A 22,870-nucleotide genomic window follows, 5' to 3' on the forward strand; every position below is an offset into this window, starting at 1 on the left:
TTGATTTTTTGGTTTTTTTGCCCCCTCATTTCTCTTTTGTTGCAATTAGGTAAATTGGTCCGTTGGGGTGAGTGATGGTGGGTGGGTTGGGTATGCCTTTCTCAACCTTATTGCAATTCATCTTTCAATGTTTGGTGCGTGCAATTTGAATCTAAGAGCTAACTAAAGAGAGCTCGGGTCATGACTGGCGGGCTAAATTTACGAGGGGTTTACGTTAATCGAGGGGATGGATAGTTAATTAATTTCTAAGCCCTTTGATTAATTTCACGCCAAGAACTAGAAAATGTGTCGGTTGAAACGTAACGCGATATTTCGTGAGAAAGATGAATTTTTACATTTTTGGGCGCCATTTTCCAAGATGACCGCATATTGAAGCAATCTTTCTTAGGGAGTACCCAATACTTAAGAGTAACGTTTCTGAAAATTTTCAACTCCCTACGTGAAGCGGTTTGGGATAGGCATTGAAAAACCAGTCAATTGATATTGAGTTATTTGTCCGACCTCTTGGGTTTTTGGACCCTCATTCTCATTTTTGCTCGGATCCGCTCTTGATTCATAAGCCAAGCAACCAACCATCTCAGGGTTCCAGGGTTAGCTCCAATTAAGGGTCGTCTAATATAAACCAGAAAACCCCCGTAGGTCTTTTTACCAATAAATCAAGCGAAAACTGAATCAAAAATTAGTTTTCCCCCCAAGCTATGTTTTCCTACGTAATATTCGCTTCAGCCTGCATGACGTTGGGTCATTATTATCTTCTTTGAACAAAGTATACGCAACCAATTGCTCAATCCTTTACAGGTACATTTTTAAATACCTAGATTAGTCTTTGAAGATGGGTCTTTTCAGAAGAGAGTGTGGGTTTATTTAGGAACGTTTCGGGCGTGGTAGGTGGTATGGTCTACGTTCTAAAAGACCTTTACTTTCTTTTGCACTGACTCTTTTTCTCGGATATTGGTTTTCAAATTTGGGGTAAGACCAGACCCATTTGGTTGTGTGTGGTTGGGTTGGTGTATGTGTGGGGGGGGGGACAAGGCTAGACTCTTACTACTCTACCCCAAGACCCTTCCTTGTCACGGGCGGGAATCAAGAGAAGAAAACTCCCAGAGTTCCTTTCGAAAAATAAACAGGCGGCGGTGCAGCAATTGAAAAGGGAATTTGACTTTAAAAGGATATGAAAGAGAAATAAACCGATTGAAGAATCGACTAGCTGTGAAACTAGAAGTTTCAGTTGAGGGAGGGGCTGTGATTTGTGAGATAATTTAATTTACACGACTGTATTGGTGGGTTGAATGCAAGGGGAAGCTGTAAACCATCAAGATGGCTGCTAGAACTGAGGTGTATAGGACTTAGGAGGGTCTGACGTACTATTCACCTACGTCACTTCATGATAAGCTCTAGGCAACCGGTGACAAACGTATAGAACATATCTTATGAACTTATGTTATAACTTAGCAGGGTTGTTAGAGTACCTGGAAAAGTCAGGGAATTTTGAAATGGGATTTGGCGAATGTTAGGGAATTTTGAAATGGGATTTGGCGAATGTTAGGGAATTTTGAAATGGGATTTGGCGAATGTTAGGGAATTTTAAAATGTCCATAAAAAGTAATTTCGTATTGGTTCGGTAATTTATTAATACTATCATGAATTAATATAATATTTATAAGCTCATGTTAAACATAAAATTTTGCGTTATTGACAGACAAATAGAGGAATTCATAAGCCACCCTATATAATTATAACTCCGCAAAGGAAGCTAGCTGTCTGTAAACATAACTTTTCAATACCGGTAAAGTTAGCTTTCAACGCTACTTTCATTGTTAAAAAAATACCGCACCATGCACCTCATGCTTAAAGCGCTACCTTATCCGCAGATCTTTGTGATGGGTCTCTAACCTTCTGGTCAACTCCTTTCACCACCACAAAAAACTCGCCGACCTTTTCAAAGGTACATTCCTCGCGGTCATGTAGCATTTTAAAGAGAAGTTTCAATAGAGATGTCTAGTATAGAAAGGATTTTCTCCAGTCTAGCGGCCTTTCCCTGACTTTCATAGATGGCACTGTACCAATAAATCCGCAGACGTTCACACGGTCAAACTTATACACCTGCCATTAGGTTAAAATTAGGCCTAACATAAAGTTTATTGACTCAGCAGCGGCAACGACGGTGTTGTTGTTATGACTTGACAAAAAATTGGCCAAATAATTCATTCCTTAATCCCTCGTGAAAAATTAGGTATTTTCAAATTTGGCGGGAAGTAATGTATCATATCGCGCGGGAAACCGAACCACGAGCGTGAGTAGGCTTAGTTGAAAATATTTTAATTCATGCGCGCGCACGGAATTTTATCCTATATTGGTATGTTACGCGTTAAGCCTAACTTTGCACGTTTTGAAGTTTATAATAAGAGTATCTGGGTTAAGATTTTTTTCAATGGGGAAATAACCTCCGCCAAGGCCCACACATTTTGTGCACTAGTTTTTTATTTGTTGAGAGAGAAAAAAAATCTGAGTTTCCGACAGAATGTTTGCTACCCACTTTATTTGATATACCAACTCCAAGAATGAAATGTAATTTTTCTAGTTACGCAAGCTGTATTTTTGTTTGGGTTTTATTTTTCATTTGTGATTTATTAGTAATTTTGCGGGTGTATTTATACGTAATGTTGAAAGATATATCCGCGTTATATTAGTCATAACACGTGGTCTCAAGTTTTAGCGAAGAGTTTCGTTTGGCGATATTGGAAAGTGGAGATGAAGGAAGGATTGTAACATACTCAAAGGACTTCCCTGCGTCTCCTACCAGAGTTATAAGGTGTCGTGTAAATAAGCCCGTATTTAGGGGACGTTTATGAACATTTTGTTGAATTACTCGGGCCCTAATTGTTGTAAGCCCTAAGTATTATGTATCATTGGAAAGAGGAGAAATAGGGCTATAACATACTCAAAAGATTTTCCTGTATCTCTTGTAGAACCAGAGTTAAAAGGTGTCGTGTAAATAAGCCCATATTTAGGGGACGTTTATGAACATTTTGCTTAATTACTCGGGCCCTGATTGTTTTAACCTCAAGTTTTTAGTGTAGTATCTCTTATAGAACCAGAGTTAAAGAGTGTTTTGTAGATAAGCCCATATTAATCCTATGGAGAAGACCTGAATGAATATTTGCTTAATTACTCGGGCCCTGTTGTTGTAACCCCAATTAATTAGTATCTTCGGAAAGAGGAGAAATAGGGCTACAACATACTCTAAGGATTTCCATGTACCAAAGTTCAGACTCTCCAAAATCGGTTAAATTGAATCATTTTTATTTAAATGACTTCCATGTTTCCGAAGTAATTTGCAGATTTTGTGTAATTTTATTATTATTCAAATAGACCCGAATTCATTTAAAATCGCGCGAATTCATCGATTTGAAAATAGCCAAGCAAGCAAAGTCCCGAAAGGGATATACATGGATAAAAATGATTTGACGATTCCCTTAGCGACAGATAATGGAGAAATTTAGTTCTTTTTTTTTTCTTATACACTCCATTTTTTGGGTCGTGGGATTTCTGATAGGAGGCAACCTCACGCCAAATGAATTCCAAGATTAAGAAATTGATAGAGGGGGGGGGGAGAAGAGAGATCGAGAGAATGAATAAAATAAAAAATATCTCCAATATCGGATGACTTCGGACCATTTTTAGGAATGGCTTTAGTTTTTTTTTTTCTTGACGCGCCACATAATGTATCCACTATATCGGATCCTATATGGTATGGAATGACTGGCATATAATATATATACGTGTAATTCTGCAGGGGTTTATGTCTGTCTGTTCATTGTAAATTTTTGCTCTTCTAGATAAAAGAATAGGTCTTAATAGATAAATAGGCTTAGCTTAAAAAACAATAACTATTGGGCTTATGTAACCCCAATGGCAGCCTCGCCCCTATGTGTTGGTTTCTCTGTATGTATTTTCCGAACCCCTGTGTGTTTGTTTCCCTGTATCTAATTTCCGAAATGGTCTATTAGGATATAATAATACATTCGGTTCGACTAAAGCTTCGATAGTTTATTATTAGGCCTAAATTAGGCTTAGGAACGTTAGTCTTGTTCTTGCAAAATAGGCTTAGCAAGAAATATGTATCTACTTCATTATAACGTTTCTGGTTTAGGAACTTTAGGAATGCGCTGTAAGTTTACATTATCATAAATTAAAGATTAACCTTTGACCCGCACCCACTTCCTACACGCCCTTAAGGCGTGTCTTTAACAAATTTTTCTTCCTTTTAAGGTTTATTGACCAAAAATATATAATTCCCAAAGGAGAAACATATTTTAAAACATTTTAATAAAATAAAATTAGTAAAAATAAAAAATTTAAACTTGAAAGGCGTGTAAGATATTATACAAAACTTAATTAATTATTACAAACATTAACCCCAATTCTTTTTTACCAGTGTTTCTATTTCATTTACATAAATGAAAAGTAACCCTTACTACTGAAAAGTTCGTTTCACAACCAAAGTTCTAAGCTATTGTACATGATTTAAGCCTTGATAGTAGTTTTGGACTTATTGCAAATTAATGGTGACCAAAAAACAAATTGGCGCTGCCGAAAACAGACTCCACCACTGTGACTAATTTAAAGATTTCGGGGAAAATGCTCCGTTTAACGAAAAAATATTGGTGGGGAGTATACAGGGTGTTTCATAAAGGGAGGACCAAAGGATGATTCTATGGGAAATCAATTTTATTGAGTCTAGAATGTAACTTCTATGACCGATTTTAGCCCACAATGAACACCCCTAAACATATTTACGGATGGCCCCTTAAATTTAATTAAAAAACTGATCAAAAGACAATGATTTCTAATTTAAGTAAGGGGTCATCAATAAAATAATCCAATCATAACTTGTGTCAAAATGTCGATAGAAGTTACATTTTCGACTCAAAATTGATTTCCCTATAATGACCCTCCCTTATTGTAACACCCTGTATATGCCGGAGTTGTATTTCAAAAAAAGCCTTAAACTAATAGCTTTCCAAATTGACCAATTGGATTTGGCTAAAGCATGCATGCAGGGGGTCAATTCTTTAACCGTCTCGAAGTCAGACAAACGTCTCTCCGAAATTCCCCCTTATATCTCAGTCCCGTGGTGATGTTAACGATACTCGGTATGTCTTTTGTGTCAACTAAAGTTCAAACTACATATAATACCTAACACGTGACTCTAGTATCTCCTTGATATCTATGGAGAGATAAAATAGTACGTTTGATTTCCGGATGAATAATATAAATTTTTTTTTCTTCTTGGGTTGTATATGAGATAGATATAAAAATGAGAGCTCTGGGGGTTGTTTATAGGTTGTTTAGATGATTATTTCGGCGGGTTCCGTTCAATGGCCCCTGCCGATGCTGCTCATGGTTGTATTTATCAGATAGTTACTGCCAATAATCGAAGATATTTCTTTCATAAAACGTTTGGGATTTAGCGTGTGGAATTTTGTTTTTAATTGATTTATGTATACACATTTTGGGGTTCGTCATATGCCTACTTTGGTAATGGGAATCAAATTAAACAATGTTTCCCCATTACCAAAGGATTTCCATTCATTAAGGGGCAGTGTTCTTTGGGAAATAAATCAATTTTGAGTCGAAAATGTTCTATACTTCTATCTCCATTTTGATTGCCATAAGGGACACTGTTTACAAGTTAAGATTGCATCCAGAGTATTTTACGGATGACCCCTTAAATTTAATTAATTAAGAAACTGATTAAGACAATTATTTCTAATTTAATTAAGGGGTCATCCGTAAAATACTTTAGATGCAATCTTAACTCGAAAACAGTGTCCCTTAGGGAAAACAAATAGGAGATAGAAGTATAACATTTTCAACTCAAAATCGATTTCCCAAAGAACATCCCAGGATGGAAGCTATTAACTTTTGATATCATGTCTTCGATGCTTCACTGCGATACTTGGGATTATTTCCCAAGTTGAAAAACTAACCTAACCCGTTTAGCAGACGATTTATTAGTCTTAGCTAAACGGGGGAGAGCTATTCTTAAGGACATCGGTGCTGGTATACCGTCTCAACAAATTAAACTGAACACAATACGGGATTCACCGCGCATTGAAATGAAAATGATCTCTCTCCTTTCTAAACTCTTAACAAAGGCACCTCATCCTCGAATGTTCCGTTTTATCAGAAGGGGATAATAGAAGAAGAGTGACACTCGCTCTGTATCCTCTTATTACTTCAGTTATGTAACGTGATTTTTCCCAGGCGAGGGACCTGCCCTTTTTGTTTGCTCTCCCGCTCATCAAACTTCGCACCGTGCTAGGGTGAATTCTATAACTGTTTGGTAGTACTAAATCCTCAGTAATCAATTAGGTACAAACCTTGATTGTCCTGACGTGGGACAAAAACACCCAAGCGCGTGCATGGGCCTTGGCAAATAGTTAAGCAGCGCTAATAGAGTAATGATTAAGGGGAACTATTTATCGCGTATGTTTGTTCGATTTAGAAACATTACTATAATAAATGTTAATCTGATGTTGGGAAGATCAAGAATTATGTTAGAATCACCCCGGGTACACTTCTCTCGATGAGAAGTGTTATATACTTCTGATAATACTTAAATATGTAAAAAAATACTTGAAAGGAGTACAATACAAATCTTCCAGCAGCTCAAACTGAATTTGGTTGGGTATCTCCACAAAACACTCTTCTTTCAAAGAAATCGGGATGTATAGAGAAAAACTTTATAAAGTGGGCGCGATGATTGAAAGTCCTTTGTAAAGAGATCTCCTCGATTCGACGTTTCTTCAATTTTTTTCTTTTTTCCCCCCCAGTATAACTTGACCCCAACTACTTTCTAATCTACCTATAAATATTGTATGGTATCACTACGCCTTGCTTTCGGTTACAATGCAAATTTAAATTGGTTTTAAAGTATAGTTTTTCGATTACGTATTCTTTATCATACTCGACCCTTGTGGGTCTCTTTATACTCGCGTTGTTATGAGTTGTTTGGGTGCAAAACGCGGCCGCCGTCGGTGGTGGTGACGCAATATACTTTTTAAGCCAAAGGTGAACAGGGGATGGCCTTTTAAGTTAGTAAGGGTTCTTCCCCTTAACATAAAGGCCGAATTTTTACCGTTGTAATCTTCATAAGTAACATAATAAATTAAGTATGACAATTGTTTGAAACGACAGAACATTAAATAAACCTGACCAAGAAGTGATATCTAGTTTATTAGGGAGAAGGTATAAATTCATTCATCCACATTTCTAGCTTTATCTCCAATCCAAACGTATAGTAGGTCCGGAGTTAATTCCCGCCGCCTCTAAATTACAACCAGCATCTCATTGGTTCTTGAAAACTCACATCAGCGCGGTGACGCGAATGACAAAAATTACAGTCATATTTTCCGACTGAGGAGAGGCGAAATAGCCCGGCCTCTTTTGTATTTTGAAAGGGGGACTGGGACTATGGCACGTTAATAAATACTTAGGCATCTTATAACTTCTCCCTAATAAACTAGATATCACTTCTTGATAAACCTTTTCAATTTAAAACAAGATGGCCTCGGCCATATTACACTTTTGCGCGGCCAAAGGGGTCACACCAAAAAAGGGGCAATGGGGAAAAGCGCCCAGCCGTAAGGGGATAGAACAATAGTTTTTCATCTCTAAAGAGCGCAAAATTAAAAAGGGGGCAGGCAACCCTCAGTATTGGGGCATACAAGTGGGTTAATTGATACATTGCATGCCATCTCTGCGCACTCTCGTATTATGCAAAAAGACTAATCTAATCTAAACTAAACTTAATTATTAATTTTAACCATTTACATTGAGAGCTCGTGAAAACATTTGTTTGCAGCTGTTGCATGTTTTTATATACTTTTGTTATCTTTTTTATTTTGGCAATAGAACCCCGCGTTTGACTTTTTGCCATTGGGTGTTAAGGCCATATACAGGAAGAGACTGAGCGCAATACTGCACTATAGACAAAAAAAAATACAACCTTAGAGTGACGACCCCAGAGTTTTATAAACATTATATGTTTAGTTATATCGCCGTAGAGGAGGGATAGGTTAGCATTCCATGGGATGACTGCTTGTATATCTATCTACCCTTAATGCTTTTATGCAAGCAACCAACCAGCAACCGTGATACTATATATTTTTTCTTGGCAAACTTCCCTAGCTTCCGAATTTTACAGTGATGCACCAAGACGTTACGTTTCTTTTTTAGTGTGCCGCTCTTATTTTGTTTTGAACTCTATCTATATACAGGGTGTTTCTGATAAATTAAGGGGGATGTTCTTTGGGAAATCAATTTTGAGTCTTTTGGCCTAAGGGACACTGTTTTCGAGTTATGATTTTCAAGAGAGTTTTAGGGATGACCCCTTAATTAAATTAGAAATTAATTTATTGTCTTAATCAGTTTCTTAATTAATTAAATTTAAGGGGTCATCCGTAAAATTAATACTCTCGAAAACAGTGTCCCTTAGGGCAATCAAAATGGAGATAGAAGTATAGAACATTTTCGACTCAAAATTGATTTCCCAAAGAACATCCCTTAATTTATGCATGCTGACTTATCAGAAACACCCTGTATATCCTGCTAGCTTTTTTATAGTAATTTTCTCCAGGCAGTAATTTGCAAAAGGGAATATGAAAGCTAATGAATTTATTATTTAATATCAGGAATGTATATAGTTATTTGGAATAATTGTGTACGCATCTCTCTCGTGTTAATTTCTACGCTGGTTTTTCTTAGCCGCGGGCTTTAGTACTTTACGTTGAGAAAATGGGTTCACAATGATTCCAAAACTAGCTGTATGAATTCCTAATAATATCAATTGATATTTATACCGATTCAACTTCACTTTATTTCTATTTTAAACTTAGGTATATACCGTATAGTAATTTACCAATAAATTTGATTAATATTAAACCATGATAAATTGTAATATATATCGACTATCACTTATTTCAGTTTGACGTCATCATTCTTCATTCTCTCCGCTCATTACGTTTAAATATTTCAAGATGTCGGATAGTTTGAAGTTTTAGGCCTAAAATATTTAAATAGATCAGCTAAACCTATAGATAAACAAATATCCCTGCTCTACGAGTCTCTGTTTGAATTAAGTACGTTACGTCGGACAGTCTATACTAAAACGTCTTGATATATTTTAGGCCTAAAATCACATTCGATCTTGGGGATTAAAATAGACTTAATAGTGATAAACTTTATAACAAGCAGCTTTCCAGCGTCGTCATTAAATTCGTTTCTATGTCACAGCATAAGTTTATAAGTTATATGTTCCATAAGTATGACTCTTCGTATACTTCGTAATGCTAGAGACAGCTCGAGCTAGTTCAAGAACGACAAGTGAGAATTGATTTACTACACTCGGTTAATTTTGCAGGGCTTCCATCTTCCTATTTAGTCTACATTTCTAAGCCTTTGACAGTGCCTTATGCACCAGGCGTCGCTAGCTTTACCTCGAATCTATGATCTACGTCACTTCATAACAAGCTCCTTTTTTTAACCAGTGACAAACTTATGGAACATATCTTATGAACTTATGATGTCACGAAGTGTTTGGAGTTTACCGGCTGAACAGTATTTTAAATGGAATTTTCATATAATTGGTAATTGAAAAGCTAAGCTATAAGCTTCCTGATGGGCTACAACAACACTATATAACTTTCTCAAGAAGTGATATCTAGTTTATTAGGGAGAAGGTATAAGATGCCTAAGTATTCGCACGCCATAGTCCCAGTCCCCCTTTCAAAATACAGGGGGGGGACGTCAAAAGAGGCCGGAATATTTCGCCTCTCCTCAGTCGCAAAAATACGTAATTTTCGTCATTCGCGTCGCGCTGTCGTGAGTTTTCAAGAACTGGTTGTAATTTAGAGGCGGCGGGGATTAACTCCGGACCTACGTTTGGACTGGAGATAAAGCTAGAAATGTGGCGAAATTATATCTTCTCCCTAGTAAACTAGATATCACTTCTTGATATAACTTTCCCTTAGTTTCCCCGCCAAAATAGAAAACACTGTTGCTTTAGCCTGATTGGCCCCTAGCGGTTTGAATGAGAGGGGATCGAAAATTCTCTACACTATACGAATTTTTGGGGTGTACGGTAGAGGTCAAGGGTCTTTTCGGAAGTTGGGGGGGCAAAATTGTAAGCGTACGAGCGGGGCTTACGTAATACCACATGATTTTAGCTATGCCCAAGTTTCCTCCCGTATAAACTTCATTATCACCGCGTCCGTCAAAGTTTTCTCACACACTAAGTTTTCGTTTTCTAAGGACGAAAATGCCCCCTAGCTAAAAGCGTGGTGTCTGGTCCCTGTGTGTGTATGTACAGGATGGTTTAGATATTTGAGTAGCTAGCGTTAGTTGCTTTGAATTGAATTGAACTTGGAAATTCTATTACCTTCTTGGACTTGTTATGTGGGAGATAAATTAAGGGGGATGATCTTATGTGGGAAATGAATTTTGAGACGAAAATGTATGACTTCTATCTATGACATTTTGTTTGCCCCAAGGGACACTGTTTTCCGGTTATGATTTTAAGAGTGTTTTAGGGATGGCCCCTTAATTAAATTAGAAATCATTGCCTTAATCAGTTTCTTAATTAATTAAATTTAAGGGGTCATCCGTAAAATACTCTGGATGCAATCATAACCCGAAAACAGTAGGGCACTCAAAATGGAGATAGATAGAAGTTACATTTTCGACTCAAAATTGATTTTTCCCAAAGAATTAACATCAACCCCTTAATTTATGCATGTAGACTTATCAGAAACACCCTGTAATTATTTTATTGTATTGAGTTATCTAAACCACGCTGTACATTATATACCGTAAGCTGTTTTATTTAATGATCTAGAAAAGTCACGGAATGGCGGAATGGAATTTCACTGCTTGTGCATATGTTTTCAATTTATTTGTATTTTTAGTATAAAGAATTTAATTTTTTATATTTCTTAGTTCATAGTTTTTTTATTAATATATTGTCTTTTGAATTAGAGATAGTGTATTTTAATAAAAACTAAACTGTCTTAGTGGACAAAGACTATAGAAAAAGTAAACGATAAGAGAACAAGGTGGAATGGACTGACTGAAGTATCAGATATTATTGGATTTATTTCACATACTCCTTATACCTTTCTCTCTATTGTTAACTCAAAACCTAAAATTAAATTAATTAAATTGATATTCCAAGTAGGCCTAATTTCTAAAAGCCACTATAGCTTCGATACGTGGAATTTTAGAATCTCTAATTTCCGCCTCCATTATAAACCTAAACCTAAATCCCCCCTTGCTAATTCTGTATTTAAATTTAATTAAAATGGTTTCATTTTCACTTTAAAGATACGCGAGTAACCAACCGCTTTAATATTATAATAAGTTTGATATTATTAAAAGCGGCACTTAAGGAGAGGCATGCACTTAAGTTTTGTTCGCACTATATTTTCCGTTTCCATTTTACCTCTCTCTTAAAGTTTCTCTAACCCGTATTCCGTTCTCCGTCTCGCATAAGGAAAGCAGACGGATTCGGGTGGGAGGAGAGGTAATGGCGAAAGTAGTCGATAAACTTATAGGCTTCCCGAAATTCCGCAACCGAATTTTCGACGGAATGTTTGCCGCAACGTGTTTCCGCGCGACAAATTTTAACGCGCGGAAATTAAAATTCTAAAAATTAACTCACCCCTTGTGCTGAAACTGTTGCTATCGTTGAAATCAACAGTATTAGAGTGATGACCATGAGACTAAAATTAAATTAAATTAAAAATTAATTTTTCTATTATTGGAAGGGTTAAGAATTTACAATATTTCTAAAGGAAAAAAAACAAACATAATTTTATAACTTACTCAATATATGATGTAGTTGACGTCCTGTGTCTCGCTTTGGTCTTCGGACCATCTTGTAATTGGGTAGCGCACTTCATTTGCGCTTACCTTTATTTATTTTTTGGGTTAATTTCTTTTTACGAACACAGTGTTGATTTAAAGTCTTTCCCAAATCATTAATTAGTTAAAATTTCCTCCAATTTTAATTAAATATTGAAGGAAGCCCTACTTAAAGGGCCCTATCCCGTTTGAAGCATCGTTATATGACGATAAAGAAAATCCGTATAGCAGTAACGTACCTTTATTTTTAAATATTTAATAAATTTAAAGGAAACGGTTTTAGTAAAAGTTAAAGAAAAGATGATGTCTCGCGCACCGCGATTTCACTGTCTTTCGCGCTTTTTCCCGGCGGTTGGCCACGGATACTAAGGGGTCCTCTCCCAGCACTCTCTTGCTGCTCTCAGCTCCGGAGAGGCAGCTGGAATTAAGGATCTTGAGGAATATGCGAGCTTCCTTCGGTTTCGGACCTCGCGGGGCGATTTTTCCCTCTTTCTCAGTCTCAGTTAAAAAAGCTAACTCGGTGCAACGCCAGTCCCTCGGGCGGAGGCGTACAAGTCACGTGACGTCTCGCGGAGTAACTTCTTGCCTTCAGATGGGATCTACTACTAGGATATGTCTTCACTTCCCCCTCTAAGTAAAGCCGCTCCGCAAAGTTTGCAATGTACCACCAAAAGAAAAAAAAATAAATAAAAATAAGAAAACCTTGGTGACCCTACTGTATGGTATGGTATGGTATATGGGGTGCAATTTCCATGGGTTTTACTGGTATTTATGGTATTTTATGGGTTATTTTTATTGCTATTTTTGGAATGGTTCTGTATACTTGGGTCTTGGGTCTGTACTTTTGTTAATGTTGCATGCAACATGGATAAAGGCGAAGTCACAGTTTTAAAAGTTATAATTGTGAATTGTATGGTTATTTTTTCAATTTCGGGAATTGGATCTAAAATGCTATGGTGTTCGTTAAAATGTAACCAGTACATTCCTTCCAAAATGCAAAATTACCATAGAGATCGACCGGATTGACACGCGTTTCAATTTACAATTTAATCCTTTAATGAATTTTACATATCTAGAAAGGTTTTGTATTAGTAATTGCATCAGCGAACTTTATACCTGATTTTACAAGCTAATTCCTAAAATAATCCTGTGTACAGGGTGTTTCTGATAAGTCTGCATGCATATATTAAGGGGTTGATGTTCTTTGGGAAATCAATTTTGAACATCCCCCTTAATTTCTGACAACAGAGTTTTCAGAAACACCTTAATGAATTTGAAATTCTTGGAAACAACAATTTTCTAATGTTCCTAAATTTAAAACACCATAATTCATGTCAACGAAACGTTTCAATTAAAATCAAAGACATTCAATTAATTTATCAGAAATTGTCAACATCAGAAACAAATATTTCATTTTACATATTTAATTAAAATTCCACGAAAAATTAAACTGAAATAAAATTTTTCTTTTTATTTCATTCCTACTTTTCCTAGATTTGCAAAATTGTCACTGATGCCTGGTCTCTCTTAGTCTCTCTGTGTTTGTGTGGGAGTGTTTCTTCCCCCTGTAAACATCTTAGAAATTCTCTCTCTCTCTCGTGTTCCTTCAAGGGAGAGACGGAAAGATGGAAGTTCAGGAACTACTTTTCGAGTCTGTAGTCGCGCCATCATACAAGATCGGGAAAAGGCGTTATTCGGTCGCTCTCTGGAAAAGTTGGATTCTAACAAACGTAACGAAGGCCCAAAAAGCGGCTTCGGCGTTTGGGGGCTATGGAGAGTTTTCGCCGCGGGACGGCCCGTTGACTTGTGAACACGCGTGTTGTTTTTGCTTAACGGAGGGACACCGTAAACAATATCTCTTCATTGATTTTGCTGCAGGAAAATAATTAAAAAGAGACAGTTATTTGATGCTATCGAGTGCTGGACATAGTCCGTGAAGAATTTAAAGTAAAAACCTCGCGCGTCGCGTGAACTTTCGCCAGGAAAGCGCGCGCGATGAAGTTTAAATTTCTGCTCGGTGTTGTCGTCTGCTCCTTGGCCTTTTCCCCGAGTATCGTCCAGTCTGCGGTGAGTTTTTTAAATGCATGCTCTTTATCATTATTATTTTTAATGGTTAAATTAATTTAAATTGTTAATGATAGTTTGTGGCGTCTGATTATGGTTTAGGCTTAGTTTTAATAGGTAGGCTTAGTATTTTATGTTAAAGGTAAGAATATTACATTAAGTTTATTAGTTGATTTAATTAGGGATGAGAATTTGGTCTATTTTTCATGTTTTAGGCCTAATTTTAAGTTTATCTCTATTATTGTTTGTTTGAATTATAGTTGAGATATTGGATTTTTATTTGAATTAATTCTAGTTCGGTTGAGATGTTGGGTTTTTGGGTATCTTAGTTTTTATCTGCAAAGAAATAGACGTAAAAATGTTCAATGGCAATTTCTAACCCTAAAATATGCTTAACAGAGCCTGAAAGCTCCTTCGGTAAAAAAATCCATCCACAAATATATTGGATTTACACGCGCCCCCAAAAAATCAATGTATAGTATTGTACTTCTCCCCTTTTTCTAAGCTCTATTTTTGACCTATTTTCATGCCCAAAACATTTTTTATAATACAAAAACTACGCATACAAAAATATATATAAACCAAAATTTATACCGGAGAATGGTAAAAAATCAGTGCAGGAAAGGTTTCAATTGAGAATTTTCTGAAGATTTTATCGTCTGGCGAAAATAAAAAAAACCGCGCGGCAAAATGAAAAGCGTTTTTCGTTTTCCGTTTTCCGCTCGCGCCTTTTCCAGAAAACGCGGGAGATGAGATAGATAGAGAGAGAGAGGGAGGGAGAGAGAGATCTCGTGCGCTAATACCGTTTTCCGGTAGGGAGTGGAGAAAGTAATCGATCATAAAGTTCTCCTCTAGCGCCCTCGCGCTTTGCTCCTTTAGCTCTGATCACTAGGAAGGACTTTAGGAGGAGAGAGATGTTCAATCCGTCTCCATCAGTCTCGAGACGGTATAAACTGGGAATCATTCGGGAGAAGCCGACATTAGGGGGTTCTCCTGATTCTATTTAGAGATATATTTACAGGAGAAATACGTATTATATATTTGATTTATGCTACCATTCACGAATGCCGTATTGAAATATGAAGCCCAGATATATAAATGTGTATATATATATAATGTATAATACGGCACCAAAGTTGGTCGGCCTCCTCAATAAGAATGTAATAGGATATTCGATTTGAAAACTTGTTTATCGCCGACGTTGCTGAGTGAAAAAAGTTGGATTTACATTTTGGTTTTAGAACATAGATATATATTCCAAAAAGTTTTATTTTTATATATATGTATATGTACAGGGTGTTTCTGATAAGTCTGCATGCATAAATTAAGGGGGATGTTCTTTGGGAAATCAATTTGGGAAAATGTTCTATACTTCTATCTCCATTTTGATAGCCCTATAAGGGACACTGTTTTCGAGTTATGGATGCAAACTTGAAACACCCTGTATATATTTTCGAAAAAACCGCGTGCAAGTCAAAATTTTTATTCCGTTTCTATTGATGCCTTATATCCAGACAGTGTTTGGCTAGTTTTTTGGGCTGACCAATTTCTTGCCTTTGTGAAGAATTGAATAGTCCAATTTATCATTTTCATAACTGGTTTTGTTTTTGTTTACTAAGCAATTTTGTAAAGCCTTAGATTTGAACCGCGAAATTACACTCATTGGCTTTATAGTTTCCACGATATAGTGTTGTTTAAACAAGAAGTCGCGTAAAGGAATATATTTAATTTTCATAACCCGTCCTATGATATTATATTTTACCTTAACTAGACCTAATTCATATTGTTTGTAATATATTTTAACACAGTTATTTATACTCCATACATAATCATCTATTTTAAGCTTTATTCTGGAATACTCGCTAATTTTGCCATTATATACAGGGTGTTTGTGAAAAGTCCATCAATAATGAAAGGGCGTATTTATTGGGCCATTTTGAGTCGAAAATGTTCTATGACATTTTGCCGTCCGAGCCACGGTTTTCGAGTTATGATTTGAATATTTTAGGGATGACCCCTTCATTAAATTAGCGCTGTCTTAAAATTTCTTAATTAAATTTAAGGGTTCATCCGTAAATTACTCCAATCATAACTTGAAAACAGTGGCCCGGACGGAAAAATGCCATTGAACATTTTCGACTCAAAATGGCCCAATAAACACGCCCTTTCATTAATGATGGACCTTTCAGAAACACCCTGTATATATTTATTTTATTTAGTGTTACTAATAGACAGACAGACAAAGTTGTGATATTTATTAAATAACGTTCCATAAGACACCCTAAATAAAAAACCTGAATAATTTTCAGCTTCAACTTCGCGAATCCAATCTTGAAAATGGTGCGGTAATCGCAACAAGAGAAAGATAGCTTTTTATACATAGTTTTCAGACTAGGAGGATTGATGCCATTTACACCAGGAAACCAGGCTACTTGGCGGGCTAAGTGTAGTACAAAGTAGCCTCGCCTCCTGTAGTGTAAATGGTATCAATCCTCCCTAGTCTGAACACTATGCATTCACGCTTCAAATAGTTTTTCGTGTTTTGCCAAATGACTTTATCTTGCTTATAATCTACGATCTTTCTGATAGCAATTCTATTACCGAAAAGAGGAGGTGCTTATGTCCATTCTGGGCAGAAAAATCCCCCCAAATTTAGCGGGTTTATAACTATAGGGAATTTACTGTTGAAAACTAACTCCCCAAACTAATGTGTCTGTAATACCATAATTACCTCTAATCTATAACACCATAACACCCGCCTTCCAAAATCCTTCCTTTCTTGGGTATACCAAGGCCCATACGGTCTAAGCCTTTGCTACGTTTAAAAGCTTTAAATAATACCTAAGCCTAATTTGAAATTTTCCTATTCAAAGAGTTTAAAAATGAAAAAAAAAAATAGAAAGGTTTTAAAAATGCTTTTGAAGCTAATGAGTTTAAAATTCACAGGGGACTTAATTGAATGAATTTGGTTAAAATTTTCGTAGTAGGTTGACTGCGTTTTCAAGTGGGTTTATGCAAATTATACCTTCAACTGCGGCTTAATTAAATTTTAGGGTCTTGGCGTTTAAATCAGCTTGTGCAGTCTACCATTTTAGGAAGTCACTGGAATAGCGGAAGTTAAATCCACCTAAAATGCCTAATGTAATTTTTTTTAATGTTTCAAATTAAGTCCCTAAACTTTAGTAATATTTATTTAATTGAATCTAATAATTAGTTCAATTTATGGTAGATTGGATTGAGGAATCACTAATGAGCAATATTAAACTTTAGTAATACATAGTTTTAATTGGCCCTACCTTTACATTAATTACATAAATCTAATTTAATTACATTAACACATTAAAAGAACTTGTTTTAAAATATTGTTTTTGCGATTCTCACGAATGTTACACGGGAAGACATTGCTACCATATTTTTTATGGATCCATTTTCAAGGGGGTAATCACTATCAAAGGGTGCAGGGCTTTTAAAGAATGCCTAAACATAGAGGTTATAAAGTGGAGGAGTAGATAGCCTTTAATAATACACAAGGGAATATCTGGCCAAATTTTTACTATTTATTTCTGCTTTTTTTAACCCCTTGGTTGAATGGGTGATGATTACCTTCTGTAAAAAACGTATCATTATTGGTTGAAAAATTTCGTCTGCTTTACTGTATATCCTCTATGGAGACGGAGAGTGCTATTTAGACAAAGGTAACCAACTAAGAAACCGAGTGCAACCGGAAGTAGACTCTCCAAAAAATTTGACGAGAACTGAATATAACGACTGTCTACTCCTCTACTACATATCCTCTATGGCCTAATCGCTTTAGTACAGACAAAGACGTGGCTTGTACACCGATTACACGCTTAGTGAATGACCCCTCGTTCTCAACTTAAAAACTTAAAGTTCCCCTATAAGGAGAGAAGGAATTATAGTCAGGGGAAATGTCAACTTAAAAGGCTTAAGAATTTTTATTTTTTTTTGTCCCATCAACTAGAACTCCCTATAGCTGAGAATCCACAGAGAAGGATGGGTGGGTGTTTCGTATATTGTACAAAACATTTTTTTTCTCCCCTCATCACATGCATGGTATGGGAGTCCTGGAAAGATGGGTGTATAGGCATCAAAAGCCGAATAGCGAACGGTATGTGTATAACCCCTTGCCTTATCTGCACACTGAAGCCACTCTGGGGGTACTCTGGCGTAAGGAACTACACTGTTGCTTGTCAACGCTTTTTCAAGAACTTGCCAACCATCCATAACTCGTAAAGGACATGAGAACGTTTGAAGATGAATGGGCTGTGAACTTATGTTTTTCGCCATATTCTTAGTTCGTGGGTTCAAACATCGCCGCCGCCATATTGGAAAGACTATATGCGAATTAACTTATGGTATCATGGAAACCTATGATAAGGGACCAGGGTTAGCCATATGTCAGGGAAAACCTGGAAAAGTTAAGGAATTTCAGAATGAGCCAAAAAAAAAAGATCAGGGGGATAAAAATTAGGCCTAAAAATGTGAGAGAAAATCATAGGAAAATGTTAGGGAAAACCTGGGAAAGTCAGGGAATTTAAGTCTGAAAATTTCGTGGCAACCCCTTAAGACGTTATTCATATGTTCTCGAGTTCTATATGGGTTCTTGGGTTTAGTATATACAAGAAAAGGGTGGTTCAACGCTATTCCGTCTTCCCATAACTTTCTTGCTTCTGGGTGCTGTTGAGCTGTGGGACAACCCTTACAGAGAGGGATAAAATATATAACTTGATTCGTTGTACTTGACGAGGAATTTCCTTTTATGATTTAGTTAGAAAAACATGTAAGAACATGGAAGGAATTTATGATAGACATAAGAGTGATTTGGGGGTCAGAGTTCAATATGTTCTCCCTTATATATTGGTACCATCCATGTTCAATAGACCTTTTCGATGCCAAAAAAAAGCGAGCAAAGGCAAAGTTTTACCAAGAAGTCACGAAGTGTTTGGAGTTTACCGACTGAACAGTATTTTAAATGGAATTTTCATATAATTGGTAATTGAAAAGCTAAGCTACGCTTCCTGATGGGCTACAACAACACTATATAACTTTCTCAAGAAGTGATATCTAGTTTATTATGGAGAAGGTATAAGTTCGCCACATTTCCAGCTTTATCTCCAGTCCAAACGTATAGGTCCGGAGTTAATCCCCGCCGCCTCTAAATTACAACCAGCATCTCATTGATTCTTGAAAACTCACGTCAGCGTGATGACGCGAATGACGAAAATTACGTATTTTCCGACTGAGGAGAGGCGAAATAGCCCGGCGGCCTCCTTTTACGTCCCCCCTTCTATTTTGAAAGAGGGACTGGGACTATGGCGCGCAAATACTTACGCATCTTATACCTTCTCCCTAATAAACTAGATATCACTTCTTGGTTTTACCTTTTCTTTCCCTCTTAGGTACATCGAAATGGTCTATGTCTTTGCTCACTTTCAGCATTCGCCCCAATAACCAATATATTTTCGAATGCTTTCCATTCGAAGCAGAACTTGCATTGAAGCTGGCAACTCAAAGGAAAAGGCGCCATATTCATAAGTCACGTGGTTTCATTATTTCAAAGTGCCTTTGCGCCCTCTCTGGGGGTGGGGCACGTAATCCCTAAATGTCTTTCTTCTTTTTTATATCTCAAAGCCTTAGGAAACATTTAAATCCAGTTTAAAACAAAAAAAGTGGGGGGTTTTAAACCCATTTGGTATATTAGACCTAAAAGAAATCCTCATTCTTTATATCCTTTGTTGTAGTTTCTTAAGCCTTAAAAAGTACCGTAACCCCAAGGGCATACGTTTAAAACCTAAATTCAATAGGATTGAATGTAAAAGACACTTCTTCCCGGCATACTATTCGGCTTTACTCCGTCTCCGCGCCCCAAAAAAAACTATACCCTAGAGATTTATATATATATATAACTAAAAATTCGCAGAAAGAAAACCATGAACCAGACTTAAAGGCCGACTTCCAGCAGCGAAAAGGGTTCTAGCGAACTGAAAAGCTATGAGCATCGAGACTAACAATGGATCATGCGACCGTGCAGATTTTCGAACTCCCGCTGGGGCAAAAGTTGGAAGTGTTCCAGCTACCTTAAAGCCGTGCAATGGGCCCTGTGGGGATTCTAAAATCAGCACGGTCGCTCCATTGTTAGTCTAGACGCTCTGCTTTCAGTTTTCGCTGGAAGTCGGCCTTTAAAGTAGACCTTACCATACCGTAAGACCATATATCTTCACTTTATTTAACGAAACAGAAACCTACAACCAAGAGTGTCTGTCGTAGAATTCCCGCCTTATTTTAGTATAACATCCATTTGAATGGATAAAAAGTTTGGGAGGATGATCGCATAATAGAATTGCTTCCCCGGCTTTTTCTCCTTTCCATCTTCTTTGGTCCAGATTTGGGAGGCTGTGCTCACGTTCCCTAAAAATCCCGGGGAACCTTTTACAAATAGCTGCTATTAACAGGCATCCTCTCCACTCCCCACAAACCTCACCCCAATGGCGCGCGACTCGGTTGGTTCCCGCGCAAAATGAATTTCCCGCTCTTTTTAAAAGCTATACCGATGGCTTTCCAAAGAAGCCTAATGGCTGGGCGTAACTGGACAGCTGACATGACAGGAGCGCATCTTGACTATATCAGCCTATAGCCGAGACGGATTTCAGTAGATTAAAGGTATTTGGACAGTGTCAAAGTACCTTGATTTTAGGGACAGGACACGTGTGTCGGGTTTTTGGTCGTATACACGTGGGGTTTTATAAAGGCATCAATGATTTCTTATCCCCTACCTCCCTCCTACAGTACGTGTGCGTCTCGTTTTACAAAAGTTGGAAGTTGGTTTCAGTTTCGGTATTCAATTCGGAGAAAGGTGCACATTCTCCTGGAAATTTATTTATATAATTTAAATTGAAAAAATTCACTTCATCCTTAGTGTTTAAGGAGCTACATTTTCGATTCAAAATTGATTTCCCAAACAACATCAACCCCCTTAATTTATGCATGCAGACTTATCAGAAACACACTGTATTATAACAAGAAGCAAACCTCATTGCATTTTAGGGTTGGTACAAGTCGTGTGACTTTTTAAGAACTTCTGTTTGTGTTGGAACGAATGTTCGTGATGGGTTTTTATCCCCAGTTTCCGTTTACTCGATTAGATGTAATAAAGAGAAAGGTAGAAGGTTCATGGAATAACTCAAATCACCCGACTTTCCCAATATTAATTCAATATTGTTGGACAGACAAAGCTTTACTCGCGCCCGCTATCAGTTCTTTGTTCTATGCTTTGTCCCTTACCCATCTCTTATATCATAAGTTTATAAGATATGTTCACCATAAGTTTGTCACTGGTTACAAACTGGAGCTTGTCATGAAGTGACAACGTAGGTCATAGATTCCGAGTGACGCCTGGTGAGGCGCTGTCAAAGGCTTAGTAGGAAGTCCTGCAAAATTAACCGAGTTATAGTCAGTTCTCGCTTGTCGTTCTCGAGCTGATAAGTTTTTAGGGCTACGGAGTATAGGTAGTGTCATACTTATGGAACATATCTTATTATAAACTTATGATTTACCTTTTTTATAGGATGGGTCCTTTTGTTTGTACTATAGTAAGGGAGGGGGGCTAATGTAATTTGTAACAATGTTTGTGTGATCTGATCCCGATGGACCCTCTACTGTTGTAGCAGGACCTCGTTTCACGCGCCAGTCCTCACCAGATGTTTTTCTAAGTGTGTTAGGTACTTATAAAAAAAAATAGGAAGGAAAATAAAGAGGAGACCGAGTAATTGATGACTGGAGGAATTTTGTGACATTTCTCTTAAATGGATGGAGTTTTCAATCCTTCCATTTACTTATTTGATTATTTTTCTAGTCCTGGTTGTTGTAACCCCAGAGTATTTAGTATCGTTGGAAAGGGGTGAAAAAGGGCTATGACATACTCAAAGAACTTCCCCGTATCTCTTATAGAACCAGAGTTAAAAGGTGTCGCGTAAAGAAGCCTATGTTAATCCTATGGAGATGACGTTTATGAACATTTTGCTTAATTACTAGGGCTCTAATTGCTGTAACCCCCATGTATTTGTATGGTTGGAAAGGGGATATATAGGGCTATAACATACTCAAAGGACTTCCCCGTATCTCTTATAGAACCAGAGTTAAAAGGTGTCGCGTAAAGAAGCCTATGTTAATCCTATGGAGATGACGTTTATGAACATTTTGCTTAATTACTCGGGCGCTGATTATTGTAACCCCCACGTGTTTAGTATCGTTGGAAAGGGGAGAAATAGGGCTATGACATACTCAAAGGATATCGCCGTATCTCTTATAGAACTAGAGTTCTATCACTCCAAAGAAAATGTTTATTATTATTTTTTATATCAATTTTTTTGTATATATTTTTCAAGCCCCATTTTTTAAAAAAAAATGTGGTTTAATATCGATTCTATTTCCGTAAGGGCTTACTAACAAACTGTTAGGGGCTTATGTTAAAAGCAATTTTTTACTCAATCAAATTTGTAAGGAGCTTTAAGGCTTAAATGATGTTAACCAATCATAATGGAGCCGCGTTCCTCGTGATGTAAAGCGAACAAATTTATTTTTACAAAATCACTTAAAAAGTCGAAAGTTCCAGCAACGATCCCTAAACTTGCAAAAACGAGATAAAAAGGATACAAGTATACCTACTCACTCCATTTCCCCCATAACTCCAGTCATTTTTCTCTCATAGTTTATCTTGCAAAGCCAGGTTAGTTTTTTTTACCATATCGCTTCCCTGGTGGTAGTGTATCCTGGGATTCCTGGCCCTCAAAACTCAACCAAAATCAATCGATGAGGGTCATTAAGCAAGTTTTGACCTTTCTACCTTCAACCCCTCTGCAAA

General features: G+C 37.0%; 2 protein-coding genes across 2 annotated transcripts in view; one reads left to right on the forward strand and one right to left on the reverse strand.

The window, feature by feature from the left end:
• Col4a1 (Collagen type IV alpha 1) overlaps positions 1–12,447 on the reverse strand; it is a 35,177-nt gene extending 22,730 nt beyond the window's left edge. Inside the window, exons 1-2 of the mRNA XM_089838295.1 lie at positions 11,887–12,447; positions 11,723–11,783 (exon numbers count right to left, since the gene is read on the reverse strand). Coding sequence (XP_089694421.1) covers positions 11,723–11,783; positions 11,887–11,963 — 138 coding nt within the window. The 5' untranslated portion in view covers positions 11,964–12,447. The remainder of the gene's footprint in view (positions 1–11,722; positions 11,784–11,886) is intronic.
• Positions 12,448–13,591: 1,144 nt separating this feature from the next.
• The window catches only part of LOC149676802 (uncharacterized), a 47,702-nt gene continuing 38,423 nt past the window's right edge, over positions 13,592–22,870 (forward strand). The window contains exon 1 of the mRNA XM_089838296.1: positions 13,592–13,992. Within this exon, the coding sequence (XP_089694422.1) occupies positions 13,921–13,992 (72 nt within the window). The 5' untranslated portion in view covers positions 13,592–13,920. The remainder of the gene's footprint in view (positions 13,993–22,870) is intronic.

The sequence above is a fragment of the Phalangium opilio genome, unplaced genomic scaffold, assembly GCF_054372755.1.
Source record: "Phalangium opilio isolate 3A_F unplaced genomic scaffold, DU_Popi_V2 ptg000045l_1, whole genome shotgun sequence".
NCBI classification, from domain to species: domain Eukaryota; kingdom Metazoa; phylum Arthropoda; class Arachnida; order Opiliones; family Phalangiidae; genus Phalangium; species Phalangium opilio.